The sequence below is a fragment of the Penicillium nucicola genome (assembly GCF_028828085.1).
Source record: "Penicillium nucicola strain IBT 29836 chromosome Unknown utg000008l, whole genome shotgun sequence".
Taxonomy (NCBI): domain Eukaryota; kingdom Fungi; phylum Ascomycota; class Eurotiomycetes; order Eurotiales; family Aspergillaceae; genus Penicillium; species Penicillium nucicola.
This window is the reverse complement of record NW_026643132.1, coordinates 459971-480113: the sequence shown is the minus strand read 5'-3', so window position 1 is coordinate 480113 and position 20143 is coordinate 459971. Positions and strand designations below refer to the sequence as shown.

Below are 20143 nucleotides of genomic sequence, written 5' to 3'. Positions count from 1 at the left end.
TGGCAACGAAAAGAAGAGAAAAAAAGTTGAGAAGCACCGCTTGTTGGGGGAAGATCAACGCCAAGAATCCCAAACATCCTCGGCCTTCCTCAATCACAACACTTCCCTGCAACACTGCACTGTGCAACATATCAACCATGTCCCAATTCCTCACCTACCTCCCCCAATTCGAGGGCGTCCTGCCCAAATGGCTTGTATTCGTATGCCCGCTCAATATCTTCTCTAAACTCCATTCCGAGCTAACAGACCCTAGGTCTCCGTGGTCTCCGCCCTGAACAGCCTCCAAGCCTACATCTCCCCGGCCTACACTTCTCAACTCTACAGCAATGGCCAGGTTCCCGCTAGCCCGCTGTCCGGCCGTGTCTTTGGAACTTGGACTTTCCTTTCCGCTGTTATTCGCATGACTGCCGCTTACAACATCACCAACCCTGTCGCATACGACCTTGCCCTGTGGACTTACGGAATTGCCCTGACGCACTTTGTCGGTGAACTGGTGTTTGGCAATGCCACCCTCAAGGGCCGTTTCATCAGCCCCCTGATTGTGGCTTCGTCGTCTCTGGCTTGGATGTTGACGCAGCGCGAGGCGTACCTTGCTTAAGTGCTGCGCAAGTGCTTGAATGAAGCCCAAAATGGTGATTGGTCGGAGTGGAGGAAATAAAGAAATGGCGAGATACCAAAATTCCTGGGATGGTTGTTGAATGGATTGTATTAAACTACATTACGGCTCGGTGCATACGTGCTGTGAAAATAATATGCATGTTTTATGTTCTGTTCTATGCTCACTACTTGAACAAACCACCCACCGACGCCATATTTCTGATCTCTTTTGCATAAACGCGCTATTTACTGCAGCTTGTTACGGTATAGCTCACCGCCGCAGTTGCGCAGCTTAGCAGCAGCCTGTTCAGGAGTGATGTCGCGCTGGGGCTCACCCAGCAGCTCGTATCCAACGAGGAACTTGCGCACAGTGGCACTTCGCAGCAGAGGTGGGTAGAAGTGCAAGTGCAGGTAAGAAGCCTCGATTTCCTCCTTGGTGCCATCAAGAGGCGCCTGGTGAATACCCATACTGTATGGGAAATGCGTTTCAAACAGGTTATCATAGCGGCGGGTGATGTCTGAGATGGCCTCGGCCAGCAACATGCGGTCCGCATCTGAGAGATCAACCAGAGCACGCTTGTGCGTGCGACTGATGATCATGACCTCGAACGGCCAGGTGGCCCACCATGGGCAAACGACGACGAAGGCCTCGTTCTCGAACACGACGCGCTCTTGTTTGCGGCTCTCGAGCGTGGCGTAGTCCTCGAGGAGGTGGGTGCTATGCGCCGTGCGGTACTTGAGCATCTGCGTCATTTCCGCCGCGGGCTCTTCGGGCATCGTGCTGGTCGTCCAGACCTGGCCGTGCGGGTGCGGGTTTGAGCAGCCCATGGCAGCACCCTTGTTCTCGAAGATCTGCATGTACCGGTACTGGTCCTTTGGCTTTGCAGGGCTCGTGTCATGAGAGATTGGCTGGATGGTGGTCGCCGCGGCATTCTGAGCTAAGGGGGAGGTGGGTGAGAGGTGGGCCGTGTAGATCTCCGTCCAGGCATTGATGACCGGGACGATCTCACGAGGCGGAAGGTCGGCCAGAGTGAGATTATGCGACGAGGAGAAAGTTAGCACGTAGCATTTGCCCTTGACGGGCTCGGCTTGCAGGAAGCGGGACTCGAGTTCTACTTCATTAGCTTGACCGGATTTTTAACGGGTGTGGAGGGCTGAGTAGTGAGCGTACCATCTTCATGGGTAGGTTCATAGTCCGCCTGTTCCTCCTTCACGGCGCTGTAGTCATTCACAAACACGAAAGTGCTGTCATACTTGGGATTGACGTCACCGGCGGCACGTTGGTTTCCCGGGCAGAGATAGCACTTGGGGTCGTAATTGGGGAGGGTGGTCTTGGACGGACTCTCCTGTGCTCCTCTAGAAGTTTCAATTAGTCAATTAGACCCTGTACGCGAATTGCCTTTTCGAGGTCCTTACTGCCAGGGACGCTTGGTTCGGTGGGGAGAGACCAAGATGGAGGAACCACGAAGAAGGTTAAACCTCCTGTGAGAGATGTCATCCAGTACATTGGCCATATTGAGCGATGATCAGAGGACCTTGGAGAAGAATAGAAACGAGAGAGAAAAAGAAGAGAAGAAAAGGCACCCCGGGAATCGGCAAATAATCTCCGGACTCCGGTGGGGTCGCGGGGTCAGAAGAAGACTTGTAAGCGAAGGGATTTCTATGTAAATTAGGAAGGGTGGTTTCTTTTCTATCTTGTATAGAGCTGGAATTTATCCGAAATACACATGGGACATTTGATCGAGATATCCCGATCTACATACTGATCCAACATACAGCCAATGCATATCCAACTGCCGCTTGACATCTCCCCATCTCGCTCGGTGAGCCGTAAAGGGTTCGGCATCCCGCACTTTTTTTTCCGGGGAAATGACGTTGAGCATTTCCAGAATTGACAAGAGTTGAGTTGGGTAGCAATTGGCATGACTATCTGGTCTTCCTACTTCTCCTCCATCGTATCAATTCCTATCTCGTCTTGCACTGCACTGCATTGTACAACCCCAAAGTAGTGACGTCAGCCCGTGTCCTGATCTCTATCAGCCCATCAACAACGCAATCAGAACACACCGCACCGCTGAAAAGCCTTATATGCAACCCAGTCCTAGTGTGAGTATTCTAATCTACGAGACTGTCACAGTTAACCTGCAGCCATGAATTACTCGACCCTAAACTGTCTTCCAAACGAGGTACATCGCCCATCTCCAACAAACTTCAAACAACAAACAGCCCTAATTACCGGATATAACTTAGGTCTTGGTCCAAATCTTATCAGACTTCTCAACGAGAACCCTCCTCCCATTAACATCAGTCTGCCACCGCTTCCACGCCCTGGTCCTTCGAATCCTACACTACCGCCTTCTCTTCAGCACTCCGCTGAAAGAATACAAACTCCTCCTCGAATGCTTCCACCCAAGCTCAAAGCTGACAGAGCCACACGTCTTCTGTAAATACCTCGGCACCGATGGCCTCAGCGAGCGCCACGACGGCAAAGGCTCGCTATATGAGAACGTCGACACAGCCCACCAACTCAGCCGGGTGACCGGTCTGTATTCCCGGTTCCGGCCGGAAGTCTGCACACCCGACGAGCAGAGTCGGAAAGCGGGGAGTTATGGAGTCCGTCTCGCTCCATCGCCAGGTAGGATGCTTCTGTTGTCGGGGATGGCTGGATTCATTAGGGCTGACATGAATCGGGGTGGAGATGGGGATGACGGCGCTGTAATGCGGGAGGTGATGTTGGATGGGTTTGAGGATTTCTCGCAGCTGTGCGTGGTGGCTAATCTGGTGCAAGTGCTTCCGGGGACGTCGTTGTTGTTGAGTGCTTTGACTATTGAGGATGGGGTGGTTCGGTTGTGGAGGGATTGGTTGTTGCGGCAGAGCCTGAAATGGAAAGCCGCGACGGAACGGGCTAAAGAGGAAGGGATCGAAAAGCCTGTGGTCGCTCCCGATGAAGATATTTTATGGGTTGATATGGAGGAGACCGTCGGGTTGAAGATGCGTGTGCGACCCAAGGAGTGGAACTCCTCTCAGCCGGTGCTTATGCATCAAGATGACCGATTTGAGGGCTCAGAAGTTGCTTATGAAGTGGATTTGGAAGGTGAGTTGTTTTACTCCTCTGTGTAGAATCAAGACTGATTGGTCAGAACTGCATATCCGTTCTACACGTCTGCTCTTAGCTGCTGAAAAGTCAAAAGAAGAACAACGGAACTGCCAACCAAATGCGCTTGTGCTTGGAAGCGTTCCTGCAGCTGCGCCAATTCAAGTGGCATAAAAGCTCTTCTGAAATTATAACGATTACAACGAACGCCTCTAATAATCTATGGGCCTATATAGGGATTGATCTATTTCAAAATTGATGTACAGCGCATATACAATACCAAAGCAAATAAAGCGGGTTCAAAGGTACAAAACTACCTGTTCAAACCAATAGCAGGATCAAAATCCCTCAAAAAGGACCAAAGAGTCTTCTCCCTCCACCCCTTCTCTTTCCATCCATCAGCCCTTAAAGGAAAGAAATCAACGACGCCGATCAAACTCGAATCATGAGCAAACACAAACCAAATATTCGAATTAGCATCGGCATCCTGCGATTTCACTATAGTCCTCACAGTCTCTTCAATCTCAACGCCAATCATAGCCGCAGGTTTAAAAAACGGCTCATCAACAGCACAACCTCGACTAGTCAACAATTCCTTGTAAGAGTCCACTCCCGGACATGGCAGCATACAAGAAGGATTTGCAGCGGGGAGATCAGAAGGGAGATGAAGATATTTGGATGGTCTCATTTCCCCACTGTGGTGACATAGATCACCGCCCATGAAGATGAACGTGTCTGGGTTTGTGGTTGTGCGTGCCAGGCCGCCAAGATGGCCTATAGCGTGGCCAGGCGTGTCTAGCAGATAGAATGAGCCGTCGCCGAAGAAGTCAAAAGCACGGAAATGACCTGTCTGGGCGGAATTCGTGAAATCAATCTCTCTTAGATTTCTTCCGCTGATTATCTTGTTAGACTGAGAAGCACGTCGGAGAAAAAGGTGTAGACATACGCAAAATCCGACTCTCGAATTGGAGAATCTGGGTCTGCTGGATATCCCGGCATGAAAGTACTTTTGAAACCAGGTCCGACGATGACCTCCGTTGAGGATGGAAATCGAGAGGGATCGCCCAGGTGATCCCAATGCCAGTGACTATCTCAAAAAAGCAATCAACACCAGGTCCTCCTTCGGAATTGAGTCGAGAGTGGAGTTCCTTACCTCCAAACAATACCCGAGATATCACTCGCTGCAACACCATTCTTCTCTAGGGTGTCAATGACCTCTTCTTCTACATCAATCTCCCACCCTGCCGCCTCAAGACGTCCAACGACAACCGGAGAAAAGGCTCGCCAGTCCTTCGGCACACCAAGATCGAAAAGCAGTTTCTGGCCCGAGGGATGTTCAATCAGGAATGACCATGCCGGCATCGGGGGCATATGGGGCATTCCCTCCATGGGTGGTTCCATGAGGAATTCCACGGGGAGTTTGGACATTCGAACGGTCGTGTCGATAATTCGGACTTGGACTGTTTGCGTGCCGCTAGGCACGGGGAAGGGGGCGTCATGGTTGGATCTACTTGATGCCCCGGTGGGTACATGATGTCTATGTACTGGATTGAATAAAGCACAGATATTGGTTGGGTACAGTCGAAAGGCTCTCGGTCGATGTGGGATGGGACGAGATGCGGGGTATCTTATCTCCGGCGAGTAAATATAACGCGATCTACATAGCTTTGCGATGCGCTTTATATTGATGTTTGGCCTGGTTAGCTTCACGTGGTTTGGCTTGAAGGGACCTCGAAATAATTTCTTACAATCCTTGGTCACTTCAGTGAGCTCTCGGTTGAACAGGTCTTCCATCGTAGATGTTTCACTAAGACATTACCCGGAATTTCTTTTATGCACCTTGCAAAGATGTACAATAGGTAACCCCAACCATATACTTCGGAATCAGGAACCGATGGTCGGTGGCTGAAGAAAGGTTTACCCGGAACCTGGGGATTGTGCGAGACATAAACCAAGTACAAATCCCCAGCATCGGTTATATCGGGACAGTGCATGAGAGACCCGCCCAAATCCACTGTCATTGCCGGGACCTACAGTAGTAGTAGATCTAGTGATGATGCTATCTAGCATCTTGTCTCGGCTTGGAAATATCTTAACCATCTCAACCAGTTTAACCATTTCAACTATTCTGCCCTATATCGAACCCTATAGCAAGCCAAGCTTTCGGGAAGCCGTCCAAGCCGGGCCGATATTTGGAACGCGAGTCAGGGCTTGAAATCTCCACTGAAAATTCTGAGACCGGCACCGTGCCGAAGCAATAGTCAACGCTGATTGGCTCAAAGGAGCCGAGGCATTTCGGCTGTTATCAAAGTGGGACATCTTTTTTCTTATGTTTCAAAGATTTTTATATTTCTTTAATAGTCACGGCTGATCCGTGGTGAATTTCGATCGCTTGATCTCGCTTTGGACATTCCCGTGGAGACATTCACTTGCCAACGCCAATTCAACGAGCCCCTCAGGGGATCTATCAAAATGGCCCCCAAGGGAGGCGAGACAACACTGCCCTCTCAGATCACCTTTTGGCGCATGGTCTTTGATCAAAGAGTCGTTACGGAGGAAATCGTGCAATATCCATATACAGGCTCCGGCACCGAGGATGATCCCTATGCAGTGATCTGGATCCCAAATGATCCACGAAACCCAATGAACTTTGCGGCAACGAAGAAATGGGCCATCACGCTGTTAGTGTCGTTTGTCACTCTGGCCGTCTCACTAGTATCATCCGCGTTCTCAGGCGGCATGAGCCAGATCATGGAGGACTTTGGATCGCCCGAAGAAGTCGTCATCTTAGGTGTTTCCTTGTTCGTCTTGGGATTCGCGATTGGTCCATTGATCTGGGCTCCTCTGAGTGAGATCTTCGGCCGTCGCCATATCTTCACTATCTCATTCATGTTCTTGACTGCATTCAATGCCGGTGCAGCGGGAGCCCAGAACATCCAAACCCTCATCATTCTTCGTTTCCTAGCGGGATCGTTTGGCTCTTCGCCATTCGGTAATGCAGGTGGCACTATTGCGGACATGTTCCCAGCTTCGCAGCGTGGAATCGCCATTTCTCTCTTCGCCGCAGCACCATTCCTAGGTCCTACCTTAGGCCCTGTCATCGGCGGTTTCCTCGCCACCGGCGCAGGCTGGCGCTGGGTTGAAGGCTTCCTCGCCGCCTTCTCCGGCGCTCTCTGGTTATGCATTATCTTCCTTCTCCCGGAGACATACGCCCCAGTCCTTCTTCGCCGACGAGCAGAGAAACTCTCAGCTCTGACCGGCGACGTCTACCGCAGCCATCTCGACATAGCCCGTGGCCCTGTTCCAATGAGCCAGACCTTAAAAACCGCCCTCTCCCGCCCCTGGATCCTCCTCTTCCGCGAGCCAATCGTGCTCCTCTTCTCAATCTACATGTCCATCATCTACGGCACCCTGTACATGCTCTTCGCCGCCTATCCAATCGTCTTCCAGCAAACCCGCGGCTGGTCCGAAGGCATCGGCGGTCTAGCCTTCCTAGGAATCCTCGTGGGAATGGTAATAGCAGTAGCCTACACCTTCCCCGAGAATTTCCGCTACGCAAAGAAATGCGCCCAAACAACCGACAGACTCGCTCCCGAACTTCGCCTCCCACCAAGTATGGTCGGCGGCATAGCCCTCCCCAATCGGTCTATTCTGGTTCGCCTGGACCAATTCACCCAGTATCCACTGGATGGCCTCGGTAGCAGCAGGCGCACCTTTCGGCTTTGGAATGGTCCTCGTCTTCCTCAGTGTATTCAACTACCTCATCGATTCCTACACCATCTTCGCGGCGTCCGTGCTAGCAGCAAACTCAGCCCTCCGCTCTTTGTTCGGCATGGCCTTCCCTCTTTTCACCACATACATGTATCAGAACCTGGGAATTCACTGGGCGTCCTCGATCCCGGCATTCCTCTCGCTGGCATGCGTGCCCTTCCCATTCATCTTCTACAAATACGGCGCTCAAATCCGGAAACGCTGTACCTACGCCGCTGAAGCAGATGCATTCATGGAGCGTCTCGCCCAGAAGAATCAGGCTCAGGCCGGGGCGCGGATTGAGAAGGAGGAGGAGGAATCCGAGAAGACGGATCCAAATGCTATTCTGCCCGATGAGGTTGATTCGAGCGACGATGATACTTTGTCCACTGTTCCTTCGCGCGGTACGATCGCTCGCCATGCTTCCCGTGCTTCGCGGCAGTCTGGCCGTTCTATGCATCGTGTTGCTACTGCTACTCAGTATGAAGAGAATCCTTATGATTTGGATTTGGTTAATACCAAGCAGTCGGCTATTAGTGGACATCGCAAGGATTGAAGGGCTGTGGGATGGTGTATCTCACATTCGCCTTCGATTACTACTCTTGCCATTAAACTCATATTCTGAATTCTGTGGCTGATTACCATCGGCAAAATAAATTTGAGAGCTCATCTTTATTGCCGACTCACAACTCCAAGCTCGGTTTCTCATCGTGGCTTCACCACATGCCGCGGCGGAACGGGCAGAGAAGGGGCTCAGGTCCTCCTCAGTGAACATCGGATGATACCCCCGAGTCATTTCGACAGATTTATGCTGCTTTGAAGTTGACGCCAAACACGGAGACGCGTGTCAAGCCATACTTGCTCTGGACGGCACACATCGCAACCAGCGCTTAACTGTCATTTATTGTATATACCTAATTCTTTAATACATAGAATAGAGCATGGAACCGAACCAATTCAATGTTCCACACACAATACTACACTCGTCCCGTCGAGGATGTGATCCCACCATCAACCACCAGCTCCTGGCCAGTAATATACCGTGACTCATCCGCAGCAAGAAACAAAACCGCATTAGCGACATCCCAAGCATCCCCCATCCTCTTCATCGGCACCTGATCATGCCGCATTTTCATATACCCATCTTCATCACCACCAGGAGCAAACCGTCTAGCAAGGTCACGGGTATAAGGCGTATAGATCAAACCCGGAACAACGGTATTCAACCTGACGCGCCGATCAGCATAAATCACCGCAGTAGCTTTAGTAAACTGCATAATAGCAGCCTTGGCAGCCGAGTAAGCCACCTGGGGTTTTCCAATGTATCGCAAGCCCGCAATACTCGAGACATTGATTACCGTGCCGCCACTCGCTTGCTTCTCCATGATGGGCAGGACAAAGTGGGTTGTCAGGTAGACGCTTTTCAGATTCAGGTCCATTTGTTGGTCCCAGATCTTCTCTGACATGGTTGCTGGACAGCCGGGCTCTGATTTACCCACGTTGTTCACTAGGATGTCGATGCGGCCGTATCGTTCAATACAGGCTTCTACTAATGCTTTCGTGGACGCGGAATCTGTAACGTCTGTTTGCTGGACGTGGCAGATGCCGCCTTCGGCTTCGATTCGTGTCTTGGTTCTTGCGGCTGCGGCTGCTGTGCGGTTCCCGCCGAAGATGAGTGCCCCTTGCTGTGAGAGCTTCATTGCGATGGCGGCCCCGATGCCCCAGCCTTCTTCACTTGTTTGGCCGAGGCCGGTGATTAGGGCTACTTTTCCGTCGAGTCGCAGCATGGTCGAAATGGGAAGTTTGATACCACGAGGTGTAATTGATCGTAATGAGCACTTTTATGGGCTTGGAACTTTTTATATCATGACTTTAAAGTCAATTTTGTCCCTGTCCCTGCTTGGGAATGGCGGATCGCATCCGTCGCTCGGAGCGAAGCCGCGCGCCGTTAGTCCGCGCCTGAGTGAAGGGCTTCGAATTGACGACTAGCAGATGTTTAAGATCAATTTCAATTTAATGTACTGTTCAGTCTTGGGGTTACTCTGATTCAACCGCGAGTAATACATGCAGGCATCATGACCGCTTCGACTGAACCCGACGCGGTTCAGAAATACTACGATCTTTCGCAATCTCTAGACATCAGCTCCGGTCTTCGACACGGACTTACATCTTATGGAGATGCGCGCTTTTCCCTATTTCTCTGAAAGGTCTTCATCGTGACTTGGCGATTCCATTCATGGCCGTTGTCAATAATCGGGGTGATCGGCTTTATTATGGGATCAGGGGACTGGACTGTTTTGATGCAACTGAGGTTGGTACCGAGGTATCTTTGTGCCTTGAGTGACCCAGTGTCGGAACATATCATTACTACATGGAGATAATGTAAATTCTCCGTATATGGATGTGAGACTGCTACTAAACTCAGGGAGAAGAATGCGGTGTCTTCCAATGCCCTATTTGGCAGTTTAGTGTCGTAAGGCAGGTGTGAAAATAGGGGGATTTGGGACTCGGTCACGATTGGGGCTGCTTGGGCATTGGCTCTTTTATTAGAGATCATTTGGTGGTTTATACAAGTAGACGTTTTACTGAGGTAGGAATCATGTGTTAACTTAAGTGTCAAGTTATATGAGAGATGAAAACTCAAGGCATCATAGTAAGACAATATTTTATCCCATTGCAATATGCAGATATAGAGTAGATTCTATTCTAGCACCTATCTGATAGTTGTTAAAAAGAAGCTTGAACTGACATCCAGTATCGTCCGATCGCCGACAGTGTGGTCGGGTCCCAATGATCACTCATCACAGCCTCGGCCCACCTCCACCTCGGCCTACCCCAGCTATATACCATCGCCTCACCTCACTGGCAGACCCTCAATTATACAATTATAATCAATCCACTAATTCGAACGCCATGCCGGGCAAGATTGACGCCTACGTTGATTGCGGTATGCAATACCCCTGTCATTGCCCCAAGCCTCCGAGTCGCTAATCATTGGACAGTATCGCCGTATTCGTACTATGCGACGCTCTATCTCAGAAAGAATCGCAAAGCGTTAGAGTCGCATGGAATCGAGATCGAGTCTGTCCCTGAATAAATCGTCCTCTCACTTGCGCTGATTCCCGAACAGATTCCATCCGGTGTTCCTTGGCGGGATCAATGTCGGATCTGGTATGTCTGCACCTTTCACTGCACCCTATCTAAATAACCAAAACTGAAAACAAAAGGAAACAAACCCCCCTGGACACTCCCCGCCAAGGCTGCATACTCCAAATTCGACTCCCAGCGCGCCTGTAAATACTTTGGCGTGGAGCCGATCAGCCCCCCTTCGTTTTTCCCCATCCTCTCGATCTTGGTAAGCTGGTATTCATATCCTATGCCTTTCCAAATCTAACTCGCCAGCCTCAACGCTGCATGGTCTACATCAAACTCCACCATCCGCGCGAAAAATATGAAACCACCTTCCTCTCTCTTTGGGAATGGATGTTTTACAAGGGCGTGGACATCAGCAAGCCCGACAATCTAGCCGAAGTCTTCCGCAGCAACGGATACGCCGATGCCGAGATTCAAGAGATTCTCGCGTCGGCATCTAAGGCGGAGTTCAAGGAGGCGTTGACGGCTAACACGCAGACGGCGCTTGATAAAGGTGCTTATGGCGCGCCCTGGTTTTGGGTTCGGAATGACCAGGGCCAGGAGGAGCCTTTCTTTGGGAGCGATCGGTATGTGCCTCTGTGCTTCTTTGCGACAATGCTGACTGGGTTAGATTTGCGTTTATGTGGATGTATCTTGGATTGCCGTTCCAGGATGTTGCTATACTGGCTCCTGAGAAGGAGAAGTCGAAGCTTTAAGCATCTGGACGTGGCCCACTTCTCGGCCTTCGGGCTTATGTGACTCAGAGCTTAGAAATATTCAATTGACCAGACTTTTGTGGACTTGTGGACTTATGGACTTGGTAGTGTAAGGTAGAATGCAGCGTAGAAGTATATAAACCCGCCATTGTTCTCTTTGACATCTTCCCACCGGATAAGAGCTGAACCACTGCAGCTTTACCCCACGTCTGCCCCACACTTGACTTGTCTCCAACATTTAACCTGCGCATCGAACATCGACTCAACATCTACTTGACCATCTATTCTACCATCTAGCATCTACTCATAACCATCACTCACCACTCATCATGTCTGGACCTCGCGTTGCATGGATTGGCCTCGGTAACATCGGCCGAGTAAGTCAAACCACCCCACCCCGGAGCTATACTCGAAAACACCCAATCCCAACCCTAACCAACCACAGGGCATGAGCCAAAACATAGCCCAAAAAGGCCCCCAAACCGGCCCCATAATCCTCTACAACCGCACCACCTCCCGCGCCACAGCCCACGCCAACAAGCTCGGCGCCGACAAAGCAACCGTCGCCTCAACCCTCCACGACGCCGTCGCCGCCGCCGACCTAATCTTCACCTGCGTCGGCGACGACCCAGCCCTAACCTCCATCGTGGAGACCATCCTCGCCGACAAAACCCTAACCCTAACCAACAAGACCTTCATCGACTGCTCGACCGTGCACCCGGACACATCACGCAGCACCGAAGCCGCCTACCTCGCCCGCGCCGCCAACTTCGTCGCCTGCCCCGTCTTCGGCGCGCCCAACATGGCCGACGCCGGCGCCCTGATCGTCGTCCCGGCCGGCAAGCAAGCCTCCATCGCGACGCTGCGCCCGTTCCTGGACGGCGTCGTCGCGAAGCAGACCATTGATTTGGCTGCCGGCACGGGCGCGGATATCGATGTGGGCAAGGCGTCTACCATGAAGGTTATTGGGAATACGTTTATCTTGAATACGGTGGGCGTGCTGGCCGAGTCGCTGGTTGCTGCGGAGGCGTCTGGGCTGGGTGTTGGCCCGTTGAAGGAGTGGTTGGATATTTTTGCCCCGGGGGCGTTTGCCAAGTATGCGGAGCGTATGGTTGGGGGTGACTATTATACACGTGAGGAACCGCTTTTCGCGGTGGATCTTGCTAGGAAGGATTTGAGACATGCTTATTCTATTGCGGAGCAGGGGGGTTTGCGGATGAGGAATGTTGAGGTTACGGATGCTTTGTTGGAGGGTGTTAAGGGGGAGAGGGGGGAGGCTGGGGATATTGCTGCTGTTTATGGCATTGTGAGGCAGAGGGCTGGGTTGGAGTTTGAGTGTTTGAAGGAGAAGAAAGAGTAGGTGGGTTTAAGAGTGGATCAAAGTATATAGAATTACAACTGTAAAGCCAATTGCTTCATGCCATTAAGAATCAAGGTCTCCTAGGGATATAGTGGAGACACAACTAAGGGTCAATAATAAAGACATAAAAGTATGCACATCAAGAATAATTTTTATCAAAACACAGCAAATACTGAACACCCCCGGGGTGTCATCTTGCAATCATATCATAGCATCGCATCTACTCCTCCCGAATCTCGGCATTCTGATCGTGGTGCTGGTGCTGACTAGCGCCGGCCTCACCCTCCTTCTGAGCATCGGCGGTGCCGTGGAGATCGTTGACGATTCCATCGGGGGGAACCCAGCTGGAGGACTTCCAGGGCTTGACGTGGAGGACGTACATGGTGTCAACCTCCTCGAGGGTACGGCCCTGGGTCTCGTTGACGAAGAAGAAGACGACGAGGACAGCGAGGAAGCAGCAGGCAGCGAAGACGTAGCCGTAGCGGAAGTCGATGGTGTTGTTGATGAAGGGGGTGAAGAAGGAGATGAGGAAGTTCCAGGTCCAGTTGGCGGCGGTGGCAACTCCCATGCAGACGGCGCGGTAACGGAAGGGGTACATTTCACCACAGATGGCCCAGACGATGGGACCCCAGGTGGTGGCGAAACCGACGATGAACAGACAGGTGAAGACGATCATGACGATACCGGCGGAGTGGTTGGTAGGGTTGGGGTGGATGATCTCGTGACCAACAGAGGCCCAGATCAAGAAGCAGATGAACATCCAGGCGCCACCGTACATCAGACACTTGCGACGACCGTAGTGCTCGACAATGTACAGACCGGGGAGGGTCATACCGAAGTTGACGGCACCAAGAATGATGGAGGTGACGTAGGAGTTGCTCAGACCGATACCGTTGAAGATGGAGGTTCCGTAGTAGAAGATGAAGTTGGCACCAGTCAGCTGCTGCAGGGATTGCAGGGCGACACCGAGAAGGATACGGTAAAGCATGCGAGGACCGGTGAAGACCTCTTGCCAGGGGGCATCACCGTTGGCAAGCTCCTCCTCGGTCTTGCGCTTCATGTCGCTCATTTCCTGGGCGACAACGCGGTGGTTGTGGGGAACACCATAGAGCTTGCACATGACATCGCGGGCCTCCTCAATGCGGCCGTGACGGTAGGCGAAACGGGGGGACTCGGGAAGGAAGAGAGTACCGATACCGAGGATCAGGGGCCAGGCAAAGCCAATGCCCATGGTGATGCGCCAGGAGGCATCGGTGTCGAGTCTGGAGGTACCGAAGTTGACGATGTAGGAGATGAAGATACCGAAGGCGACGAACAGCTGGAAAGCACTGACCATGGCACCACGGACCTGGCGAGGAGCAGACTCACTCTGGTACATGGGGACGACACTGGAGAGCGCACCGACACCCAGACCAGCGACCCAACGGCCGAGGGCGATTTGGTACCACTTGTCCGTGGTGGCGATTTGAATGATGATACCAACAATGTGGAGGAGAGCCCAGAAAGAGATGGAGAGCTTGCGGCCAATGCGGTCCGCAATGGGGGCGGCAACCAGGGCACCAATCATAGTACCGATAGAGAGCTGTAGCATGTGTTAGTATACAGTACTATCAAGGGCCCCCAGTAGGGTCTTTCAGGATACAGGATTCTCTTACCAATCCGACAATGAGACCGTTGCGCACGTTGCTGAAGACATATTCCCCGGTGGCGGCGTCGTACTCAGCGAAGCGACGCTTGAAATCCGGCATGGTGGTGAAACCCGAGATTTGACCTGCGGTTTGGTTAGCGTTATGAACGTTGCATTGTTGAACGACCAGTCTTGTGTGACATACCAGTGGCATATCCGAAGATGAAACCTCCCATGGAGACACACAAGCCCAGGATGAAGGAACGCCATGTCAGGTACTTGACTGGGCTGTCATCGAGGGTGATGTTGTCCTTCTCAGCTGAGGTAGAGTCGGCACGTGAGGGAGTAGCAGCCTGTGAAGAGAATTGAGACTCCGACTTGGCGGGCTTGACCCGATCCATGAAGGAAGAGAGACCCATAGTGAAAGACGGCTGTTTGCTTTTTTTTCACTTGCTATGGATAGAAGTGAAAGAAAACGAAGAGAAGAAGAGGAGGGAAAACCGACTAATTATACCCCTCGGGGTAGGGGACTCCCGGATTTGTCCCACTTCCGAAATGGGGAAGTAAATTTCCCACTCCACGGGCAGTTTTAGCGTCTCTGCACTCCGTACTCTCCGTGTTTGGAGCAGTGGAGAGAAAGTGGAGAGAGATTTGGTCCACGTGAAGGTGAAAACGTCTACATGCCTGTATCCCTTCTAGAAAGACCCTTTGCTTGCAACTCCTCTATATCAATCCTCATATCTAGGGATGACTTTGGTATGTACATCTACGCCATCTCCGTAGACTTCACGTGGGAATCAAAGGGGCATCTGATCACCCGACCTTCTTGCCACCTTCTAGAAGCCTGCGTGATTCAGTTTAGTCCCTGGGTCCTCGGGCCAGGTGTGCGAATGAAAATGCCGTGCCTGGGCCAACAATCCGTGGGGAGACGGGTAAAAGGATATTCCACGTAACAATGATCATGACATTGGACAATAATCACTCATACTGGCCAGGTGGGAACTGGGAGACTCGGTTCTGGTGCCGATGGTATGAACTATACAGGGAGTGGGCGTCACTAGTAAATAAACCGGTTACCGTACGCGATCACGCAGAGTTTGCATGGGCGATTTACGAAACAGAACATCGAGCGCCTGAAACCGGTGGGTTCCCAACGGAGAAGGTGAGAACCAAAATAACCCGACTAAATTGACTAAAATCTTCCCATGTCTAGAATTTTTACAAGGTGGGTCGACGATTCGCTGTGGCCGACTTGGCGCTGATCATGGCTGAAAAGCTTGGCGTGCTGCAAGGGGGCCTCGGGGGACTCTGATTGCAGTCAACCAGAGCACAGAGTAGGCAAACAGCACACAAAGGGCGAACTCCCATTTATATCAATTGGAGAAGCAACGACCAGCTTCAAGATAAGAAAGAGAAAGAAAACAACCGACCCACGAGGCTTCGGTCGATATCCGCGCAGAGATTTCGGCGACTCCACTACGCCCAAATCGGCACACCGAATGCCCGACTTTGCTGCTTTTTCTGTCCCGAGCCGAGTGGGATCCCGACTCGGCTTCGGTCAATCCCGTGTTTGGATTCGGCCTCCTCAATCTACGGCAGGAGTTGGGAATCCGTGGAAATCAGCAGGTTGTCACTCTCTTGTGCTTCCTCTGATTTACATTCTTCTTATAGGCATTCCTTCTATTATTGATTGACCGGCATGTTTGTTGTTCTCGGCATCCCTAGAGACGGAAACAGAGACCCACATCCCTTGATCTGCGGTGAACCACCTAGGAAAACTCTGAAGGTATCAGACCATTGTTCGAAAGTCTAGTCCAACAGATTGAGTGGGTCACGTATCTCAGCTTCACTCTAGAGTCCAATCGCTAATGTACAGTGTACAATATCATGACTCCTCTCGGGACAGGTCGGGACCTAAGTCTGCAGCAGCTGTGCAAAAGTCCCTAGATAACTTCACTCCATCTGTCTGTGCTGGTGAAAGAAAAAAACCTCCAGTCAGCCAATGCTGTCATCTTAAAAAAAAAAAAACACTGTTCCAAGGTTCGGGTCTTGCTTACAATGGCAAGGCCATGGGCAAAGTGGCAGAAAGGAAAGGAAATTAACACTAATTGAACCACAGTTCAATTCAATCAATTCAAGTTAAATCAAAAATTAACATAAATTCAAAACAAATCAATCAAATCAACCAAAATAAATCCAATTACTGCATGGAGTATTGCAAACATCCAATGACGTGGGGATGTACATCCGACTTCCCAAAGAGGAAATCGGGAATGTCTACCTTGACATGATTCTGTACAGCTATACAGCTATACTACTGTACCGTACTCCGTACAGCATGTGTATGAAACACAACTCCATCCAGTAGATGATCACACCCCATTAGCCGAAAAATCGCGCTTGACTCCATACTTCATCTCCATGTCCTCCATGCCCCATACTCGCTGGCAGATGCCGTCATACTGCATCGGGAGTCGGTCACAGCTGTGCCGTTGCGTAGAATCAGGGGATGGGGTTGGGGATGAGACTGGAGAAAGTGGTCATTGCTGACCCTGATCCTGGAGGCACAGGGAACAGGGAGGACCGGGGACAGGTGACATCCGCCATGGGGTTTTGTTGGACCGTGTTTTCTAGTTGTTTCCCTTCCTCTTTCATCCTTCATTCAACTTTCGTCCAACCTTCACCCCGGATGAGAGTGCCGGGTTGCTTCGCCTCTTCCAAGGTTTCGCATCACATGTCTTGTGCAATCACACTCCTCTTGATAACCACTGTGCTACATGTGTTTCTTGCTTTTAACGGTAACAGGTGATGCAGATTGTATCGTATGATGGATGCTGTGTGCATGGCCAGCGAGCGTCCATCACTTATCATCAGTGATCAGGGTAATCAGGGCCACGGATGGTCAGATACAGGTTGTGGGATGGAATCTGGGGATCTCATGATGCACTGATAGGGGATGGGATGAGCGTGCGGGCTGCGGAACCCATTCGAGGGCAGGCCGTTGTGAACCTGTTCCAGACACCGGTGAGCACATGTTCTTTTAGGGTCCACCCTGCTGAGACGCCCTGGCCACCTACGCCTACGACGGCTTTCACCTGAGCTTTGGGATCGAAGGTTTAGAGTAACCTTACGAGTACGGCAAACGGGGATGCAACAACTACCGAGTACACGGTTAAGACACTACCACTCATTTACCATAAGCTTCATCTGGATTGGTATATGCGAGATCATCAAGTCAAGAACTTTTCTGTGCCATTGACCAGGAGGACAACTCCCACAAAATCGAACATCAGACCGGACAAACGAGTTATCCGGGAACAGTCGTGGAAACAAAATGCACGTCAAATGAACATTTCTTCAGCATAAAATGGAGAAAAGATAAGGGGAAAAATCAGGAAAATAAACGCCCAACACCATTTTGCACCCGGCATCGAAACCAATGGACAATGATTAAGAATGGGTCTCGTTTCCGCATATGCAGAGCTGGGCTTAACGACGGTCCGTCTTGCCCATACCACGCTTTCCGGAGAACTGTAGTGAAACATGGTTAGCAATGGAACAAAAGGTGAAGTGGAGTGACAGGGGTTACATACCAAGTGCTTGGCGAGAGAGGCGGTTGTGTGACGATCGGCCTCACCGGCACGGGCCATGCGGTTCATCTTCTTCTGGCCCAGCTTGGCCAGACGCTCAGCCTTGTCACGGTTACCGAAAGTAGTGACACCGTCGAGACGACGGTCAGTGACAGGTGTGCTGCGAGCGCGGCTCTTAGCGCGGGCAAGGGCCTTGTGGGGGGTGTCGACGTCCATGGCGTCATCATCGTTGGCGCCCTCACGGGTGGAGGAGCGGCCACGGGGAGCCTGGCTCTGGTTGCGGGCACGGGAGCTGGCGGCTCCAACATCGTAGCCGGCAGAGTCGAGACCTCTCTCCATCTGGGAGAGCTTCTTGGCCTTGGCGCTGCGGGGAATTTGGGCGCGGTTCTTGAGCGACTTGCGGTCCCGGGCTTCGTTGCGGAGGAGCACACGCTTCTCGCGGATAAGATCGGCCTTCTCGCGGGTATCGGCGTCTTCGGCGTCTTCCACGCTCTCGTCCGACTCGTAGTAGCCGTCGGCTTCGAGCTTCTCTTCTTCGTCCTCGAGGGCGGCGAGCTTGGTCTCGATATCGGGGTCGACAAAGTCGTAGATGTTCTTGCCGTTCCACACCTCGGGAATCTTGTCGTGGTTCCACTCCTTGTTGGCCAGAGTGTAGTCGCGCTGCATGTCGAAGCTGTAGACACCAGCACCACCGTTCTCCTCCTCGAGGTCGCGCTCCAGTCTCCGGCGGTTGGGGTCGTTCTTGTCGTACTTCTTGAGGTCCTTGACGGCATCGGGGATGAAGGATTCACGAACACCACCCATGGGCTGGGCAACGTGAATACGGGACAGAACGTCGCCGAGACGGCCACCGGGGGTGGCGCTGGTGGAACCAGACTTGAGCTTCTGCGCAACACGCTCAGCCAGGAGCTTGTCACAGGCGGCGTTCTTGACGGCGGTCACACCCTCGGTGGTGGTGCAAGAGGCCTGCAGCATCTCGACATCCTCGGCCTTGAGAATCTCCTGGAGCTGCTCCTGGTACTCAGGCTCCAGCTCCTCGGGACGGCGCACGTCGATCTTGTTGACAACGATGAACACAATCTTGTTGGCGAAAAGAGGCTTGATGCTGTGGAAGAGCTTGATCTGGTCGCCGACAGAGTAACCACACTGCTCGGAAAGATCCATGAAGTAGAGGATAGCGGAACGCAAATGGGCAACGGCGGTGATGGACTGCATTTCAATGGTGTTCATCTCCTCCAGGGGGTGGTCCAGAATTCCGGGGGTATCAATGGCTTGGAAACGGAGGTACTTGTAATCGAAGTGACCAACGAACAAACTCTTGGTGGTGAAAGCATAGGGCTGAACATCGACATCTGCGCGGGTAATGTTGCGCAGGAAACTCGACTTTCCAACGTTGGGGTATCCACAAATCAGGAGAGTACGAGTGTTGGGGTCGATAGAGGGCAGACGACCCAAGTGCTGGCGGACCTGCTCCAGGTAGACGAGGGGGTCCTTAAGACGGCGACAGATGGTAGCCATACGACCGAGCGCAGCGCGCTTGAGCTGCTTGCACTGGAACAGAGACTGCGCATACTTGATAAGACGGACGTAATCGCGAGAAACGGTTTCAATCAGGTGCTTGGCGGTCGAGACCTGGCCAAGACCGATACGGAAGTGGTCGGCATCATAGAGAGTGTTCATCAAATCCTTGTCTGGTGAACGTTAGACCCGCCCGAACATCGCCACAGAAGAATCTGAACTTACGGAAAGGATGGATATCCTGCAGGCGAGGGAATCCATCGAGAATAGCCTGGAACTTCTCACAGAAGGTCTCTTGGGTATACTTGACCTTACGGGTGTAGAAACCTGAAGGGGAAAAAATTCGGTCAGCATTGCTTTATCGATAACCGCGATAACTTTTTTTTCTGCAAGTTGCCATTTCCTCCACCTCGGAGCAGAACTCGTAGGAATCGTACCTCTGATACGGCTGATCTTGAAACCAGCACGAATCTGTGTGGGCAACTGTCTCTGAGTCCGACTCAGGACAATATCCAGGAACTCCTGGTGTGTGGGCACCGGCGCAATCTAATCAAGCGGTGAACTCATTAGCGGAGTAAAACAAGGAGGGTGAGAAATGGGAGACGCACATCCTTCCACGTAGTCTTCATGATGGGCACAATCAAAAGTCAAACGAGCAGTGACCTTTGAAGATATCCCGAGGTGAATGGGTGTTGATAGAGTGGGTTTTTCTCCGCGAAAAAAATTGTTGGCAATCCTTTTCTGCCAGGCGGTAGGCAA

The 20143-nt window shown here is 51.8% G+C and overlaps 11 protein-coding genes across 11 annotated transcripts; 6 read left to right on the top strand and 5 right to left on the bottom strand.

Moving 5' to 3' along the window:
- Window positions 1-137: 137 nt before the first annotated feature.
- N7511_007669 (Erg28 family protein) lies at window positions 138-598 on the top strand (the record flags this gene model as incomplete). Its single annotated transcript, XM_057130046.1, has 2 exons — window positions 138-200; window positions 254-598. 2 exons carry the CDS (start codon window positions 138-140, stop codon window positions 596-598), a joined length of 408 nt encoding a protein of 135 aa, XP_056981829.1.
- A 245-nt stretch (window positions 599-843) lies between these two features.
- N7511_007668 (UDP-glucose:hexose-1-phosphate uridylyltransferase) lies at window positions 844-2111 on the bottom strand (the record flags this gene model as incomplete). Its single annotated transcript, XM_057130045.1, has 3 exons — window positions 844-1709; window positions 1769-1953; window positions 2014-2111. The coding sequence occupies 3 exons, from the start codon at window positions 2109-2111 to the stop codon at window positions 844-846; spliced, it is 1149 nt and encodes a 382-aa protein (XP_056981828.1).
- Window positions 2112-2747: 636 nt separating this feature from the next.
- Window positions 2748-3717, top strand: N7511_007667 (F-box protein; the record flags this gene model as incomplete). Its single annotated transcript, XM_057130044.1, has 2 exons — window positions 2748-2783; window positions 2848-3717. 2 exons carry the CDS (start codon window positions 2748-2750, stop codon window positions 3715-3717), a joined length of 906 nt encoding a protein of 301 aa, XP_056981827.1.
- A 287-nt stretch (window positions 3718-4004) lies between these two features.
- N7511_007666 (MBL fold metallo-hydrolase) lies at window positions 4005-5119 on the bottom strand (the record flags this gene model as incomplete). Its single annotated transcript, XM_057130043.1, has 3 exons — window positions 4005-4584; window positions 4638-4778; window positions 4845-5119. 3 exons carry the CDS (start codon window positions 5117-5119, stop codon window positions 4005-4007), a joined length of 996 nt encoding a protein of 331 aa, XP_056981826.1.
- A 1044-nt stretch (window positions 5120-6163) lies between these two features.
- N7511_007665 (MFS transporter) lies at window positions 6164-7997 on the top strand (the record flags this gene model as incomplete). The annotated part of the gene is made up of 2 exons (XM_057130042.1): window positions 6164-7335; window positions 7370-7997. The coding sequence occupies 2 exons, from the start codon at window positions 6164-6166 to the stop codon at window positions 7995-7997; spliced, it is 1800 nt and encodes a 599-aa protein (XP_056981825.1).
- Window positions 7998-8418: 421 nt separating this feature from the next.
- N7511_007664 (SDR family NAD(P)-dependent oxidoreductase) lies at window positions 8419-9228 on the bottom strand (the record flags this gene model as incomplete). Its single annotated transcript, XM_057130041.1, has 1 exon — window positions 8419-9228. The coding sequence occupies one exon, from the start codon at window positions 9226-9228 to the stop codon at window positions 8419-8421; it is 810 nt and encodes a 269-aa protein (XP_056981824.1).
- A 1126-nt stretch (window positions 9229-10354) lies between these two features.
- N7511_007663 (putative DSBA family oxidoreductase) lies at window positions 10355-11289 on the top strand (the record flags this gene model as incomplete). The annotated part of the gene is made up of 6 exons (XM_057130040.1): window positions 10355-10388; window positions 10444-10522; window positions 10572-10612; window positions 10669-10796; window positions 10844-11160; window positions 11205-11289. 6 exons carry the CDS (start codon window positions 10355-10357, stop codon window positions 11287-11289), a joined length of 684 nt encoding a protein of 227 aa, XP_056981823.1.
- A 329-nt stretch (window positions 11290-11618) lies between these two features.
- Window positions 11619-12649, top strand: N7511_007662 (NAD(P)-dependent oxidoreductase; the record flags this gene model as incomplete). The annotated part of the gene is made up of 2 exons (XM_057130039.1): window positions 11619-11666; window positions 11735-12649. The coding sequence occupies 2 exons, from the start codon at window positions 11619-11621 to the stop codon at window positions 12647-12649; spliced, it is 963 nt and encodes a 320-aa protein (XP_056981822.1).
- A 220-nt stretch (window positions 12650-12869) lies between these two features.
- On the bottom strand, window positions 12870-14695 carry N7511_007661 (sugar porter family MFS transporter; the record flags this gene model as incomplete). The annotated part of the gene is made up of 3 exons (XM_057130038.1): window positions 12870-14231; window positions 14305-14420; window positions 14482-14695. 3 exons carry the CDS (start codon window positions 14693-14695, stop codon window positions 12870-12872), a joined length of 1692 nt encoding a protein of 563 aa, XP_056981821.1.
- Window positions 14696-15231: 536 nt separating this feature from the next.
- N7511_007660 (uncharacterized protein) lies at window positions 15232-15588 on the top strand (the record flags this gene model as incomplete). Its single annotated transcript, XM_057130037.1, is given in 3 exon segments — window positions 15232-15305; window positions 15321-15438; window positions 15490-15588. 3 exon segments carry the CDS (start codon window positions 15232-15234, stop codon window positions 15586-15588), a joined length of 291 nt encoding a protein of 96 aa, XP_056981820.1.
- Window positions 15589-17765: 2177 nt separating this feature from the next.
- Window positions 17766-20013, bottom strand: N7511_007659 (putative GTPase NOG1; the record flags this gene model as incomplete). The annotated part of the gene is made up of 5 exons (XM_057130036.1): window positions 17766-17807; window positions 17870-19557; window positions 19610-19711; window positions 19822-19930; window positions 19993-20013. The coding sequence occupies 5 exons, from the start codon at window positions 20011-20013 to the stop codon at window positions 17766-17768; spliced, it is 1962 nt and encodes a 653-aa protein (XP_056981819.1).
- Between the last annotated feature and the right edge of the window lie 130 nt (window positions 20014-20143).